At 38.7% G+C, this 4,300-nt stretch overlaps 1 protein-coding gene across 1 annotated transcript in view; it reads right to left on the bottom strand.

Annotated features, from left to right (window-relative positions):
* Positions 1 to 2,185: 2,185 nt before the first annotated feature.
* pou3f2a (POU class 3 homeobox 2a) overlaps positions 2,186 to 4,300 on the bottom strand; it is a 2,791-nt gene continuing 676 nt past the window's right edge. The window contains exon 1 of the mRNA XM_027011087.3: positions 2,186 to 4,300. This exon is cut by the window's right edge and continues 676 nt beyond it. Coding sequence (XP_026866888.1) covers positions 3,771 to 4,300 — 530 coding nt within the window. The 3' untranslated portion in view covers positions 2,186 to 3,770.

The raw sequence follows: 4,300 nt of genomic DNA on the forward strand, positions 1-4,300 counted from the left end.
GTGCGTCCTTAAGACATCTCATAAGACTTCCACCGACAAAGAGCATATTTTAATTTGATTAATTGTATTAACCTTGATGTTTTTTCCTTTAGGTCACATTCTAGAAATGCCTAAATTTGTTACTATTTAAATTCAGCATTTTGACACCAGAACTTGTAACGCCGTTACTGAGTCCAGACTTCAAAGGCAAGACACGCATTAAAACCACTAGGTGTCGCCTATGTCCTGCGCTTTCGACTTTCCTAGTTCGTAGGCTGTGCGCATGATTGCTGTTAAGGAAGAATCAATGTGTCACTGTAGCCCTACTGACAGTTTGATTTGTTGTGTATAATTTAAAATCTAAACGTTAAACGAACGAACAAAAGACCGAATAACAGCAAATACTCGCACAAATAGCCTAATGCTTTGTGTTTAGGTCATTGCACCATTTTTACAATATTGTTTGTTTGTTTGTTATATTAATTTATTAATCCAAGCCACACTATGGTATGTTTGGCATTCTCTGGTACAGACTGAAGATTTTATGAGGAAGAAGAAAAAGAAGAAGAAGACGGCGACGAAGCCCTGTGTCTGAAATTGCGGGCTTTGCTCTGTTTATCAAAGTATATACTCGTCAGTAATCTGTGAAGTAGGTGCTAGAAAAGGCACTACGAAGTATGATCCATACGTTCCATACTACCGACACACAGTTAAAAGGTATGACATTCATATGAACGCTCATCTTTTGGGGTGACCAAATTTGAAATTTCAACTAGCCAGACTTGTTTGAATTAAAGTGATACATACGTACTGATTATGGAAATATGATTATATTTTTTATAGTTGCAATAGCAGATGTAAGTTCATTCGCTATTTTCTTCGATCACCGATAGCCCCACCTCTTCCCTTTGATGGTGCATGATGAACTTGAGGTAGTATGACAAGTGTCCTCTACAGAGCATTAGCGTTTTGGCGATTTTAATACAGCATTCGAGTTGTTTTAAGCATACTAGATATACATGTATGTAATTTTTGCAGTGTAAGCACAAGAAGTGCTCAGTCATACTAAAAAACCGATTAAATATATGGAGGTGTGCCAGTCTATAAAATGAAGCACTAACCCCTTCAATAACGGCATACTCCCATTATAACCAAGGTGATTATTGGCTTATACAGGTTATTGTCATTGTTCTTTTGTTTGAAAAGTCTGATATATTTGTTTGTTTGTTTCAATATTCTTTTTATTAATGGCTGCCATATTACAAGCATTCTTCCAGTGTTCCAGTACACGTTGTCATGTATTAAAATTCTGGCCAGTTAGTGCCAGCTAATTTAACTGAAACTACATTATGTGCAGGAACAAAAGCTATGTGTATTTACTTAGTATTTCAGTTAAAATTATCAGCTTGGTCTGAAATTATTTCTGAATCTAGAAGCAGGAAAACTTTAAAGAATATATATTACGGAACAAATATTGAAAACGAACTTTTATGCTAAGAATATGGTAATAAATATTGCTGTAAACTGCATTTAAGCAAGAAAAAAAAAAGTGCCAATTCTTCAACACCATTGGACAGCCTTCAGAATAGGCAGAGATGCATGAACTCGCTAGTCTGTTTCGAATTTTGAAAATCATTTCTTGGCGATGACCGTTTGCAGGTATACCTGAACACGCCTAAAAGGCTATTGATCTTACAGTTTCATTCAATTTATTAAATGTCAGCAAGCTTTTGGAAACAAAGTAGGCTGGATTTTGTTTATATATGTTTTAAGGTTAGAGAGGCCAGGCAAGCGAAACTAACCAAGTGCACCCACTTTAAACTAGTAATGACACATTAGGCTCTTGTGCTGCAAAAGTCAAACTGACCCTTTAATTGCGACGCAGCTCCTCTTACGTGACTGAGCGAGCTGTTTGAAAACGATAGTCACAGATGATGTAGACTACAGACTGAATTACGTTTAGCATATAGGCTATTTGAACGCATATAATTGTACATGCGAACCCCCTACTCTTAACAGAGTAAAATCTCAGATCTGAATAAGGTTTTACTGTGTTTATCCGCGTCCAGATTACACGATTCAAAGGGAACAATAATTTAATTCAGCGCTGGTGGTTTTACTGTGTATTTCAACAAAGGAACAGGCTACAACGAACGATTAACAAACAAAAGTATACTACCATTATTTGATGCAGCAGCCTATGATGTAAAAGTAAGTGGTTCTTTAATGACAAAAGATATTAAAAATTGTGCAAGTTTTCCGTCAAGTATTTTCAAAATCAGAAACAATTCTCGTCTCAACAGGCTAAGCTACATCGAAGTTGTGCTTTGGCGGCGCCAAGATAAGAAGACAAGACAAACAATATCCACAAAACCGTACAAAAAATACATCCCAAGTAGCTTATAAGAACCTTGTTCTCAGTGTATCAAATAATCGTTTTGGTGATCAAATGTAGGCTATCCACTGACCACAGGGCTGGTGCCGGATATTTCTTTAAATAAAAGGCAAGCAGGATACTTTTGTTGACAAATATGGTCGAATCGACAATTTGGTCGACAAGAGATAATTACAAAATACAAACAAGTACGTACAGATTTACATTAGGGTGAAGCTGCCTACATAATGCTTAGAGACTATTTAAATCTATTGCTGTAGGCAGTAAAAACTGACCAATTATTCATTGTTATTATTATTATTATTATTAATTTTCCAAATACGTTTGTTTACAAAATTTAAAATTATAATTGAATCCTAAAAGACAGCATATATGTCTTCTTATCAATGATAAGATAAAAAAACGTATTGGCAAAACAGCACTAATCATCTATGCACGGAAATAATAACCACTTTGTAACCATATTTAATTTTCTAATCGTGGTCTCAGATCCCCTAGATAAGGTGAAGGCCTGTAGATCTTCAGCCTGCAGTTTAAATACCATTTAATATTGCGGAATGATAGAATATTCAGTATTACAGAATTAAAATCTACATTTCATTCTCTGTAGACCCAAGTTTTGTAGGTGATTAGACAGCCGTCACTTGTGAGAAAGACCGACCAAAAACTCTAATCTTGCTGAAAATTATACCTCATCTTAAAAAGGGTTTCTGTTTTGTACACTAGTGGTGCCAATCCGTGCTCTGCAGGAAACTGAACTCCTTTGCCTGTACAGGACGTGACAACAGCACTTGGCAGCCTTTGTTGTCAAATCTGACCCCGGCATTATATGCAGAAGAGGTAGGTTGAAAACATACAGTGCTGTTTTAAATTGTCTAGACTTAAATACGTAGCCGGAATTTTTGATAAAATAATAATAATAATAATAATAATAATAATAATAATAATAATAATAATAATAATAATAATTTTCTCCCATAGAACCTGGGAAATTTTGAATGGCAGACACTGCACCAGTGTGATAACAGTGTTGACATGTTTAGTGGACATGACGGGAAGATGGCGTATTGAACACGATGTCCCTAACGCCTTTTCACAGCTTACGGTTCCAACTGATACGATGCACTTTTCACAGATCCTCGGACTTAAACTTTAATCAGGTGTTTTATAAATGACATTATCGCCTTGCACCTGTTAGGTTTCCTTGGAGCGCGAGCATCTTTGCTTCACATAAGCGCATCTTGTCGCTGCCTTGTCTGTATTGTTTGGGTAACAATACGTTTCGCGTCCCACTGAGGTGTCATGTAGGCTCTCTGAGCAGTTGGTCCGCCTTTACCGGGCCTTTGGCGGGGACAAAGAGATAGCCGTTCAGGTTGCTGCCTGCGTTAACTCCAAATCACGGAACCGGTGTCCGATCTCCGCGGTGTGGTTGGGTGTCACCGTATACATCCTTGCTATCTGGGAGCGGTCCGCATTGAGGCGTCATCCTTTTCTCTTTTTGCCGTCTATTACAAAACCAAACTCGAACTACCTCCTTGTCCAGCTGCAGGCTGTCCGCCAGGGAGTTAATCTCCGACGCTCCGGGTTTCGGGCACTTTAGAAAATGGCTCTCCAAAGCCCCTTTGACACCCACCTCGATAGACGTCCGCTTTTTTCTCTTCCTTCCCTGGGCAGCTATTTTATCCAGGCTCGTCGGACTCCCGGAGGTGGAATCTGCCTCCTCCAGCCACTTGTTTAGCAGCGGCTTCAGTTTACACATGTTTTTAAAGCTAAGCTGAAGAGCTTCGAACCTACATATTGTGGTCTGAGAGAAAACGTTGCCGTAAAGCGTTCCCAAAGCCAAACCCACGTCCGCTTGTGTGAAGCCCAGCTTGATCCGACGCTGCTTGAACTGCTTGGCGAACTGCTCCAGGTCGTCCGAAGTCG

This window comes from Electrophorus electricus, chromosome 4 (genome assembly GCF_041902795.1).
Source record: "Electrophorus electricus isolate QZ-2024a chromosome 4, ASM4190279v1, whole genome shotgun sequence".
In the NCBI taxonomy this organism is placed as follows: Eukaryota; Metazoa; Chordata; class Actinopteri; order Gymnotiformes; family Gymnotidae; genus Electrophorus; species Electrophorus electricus.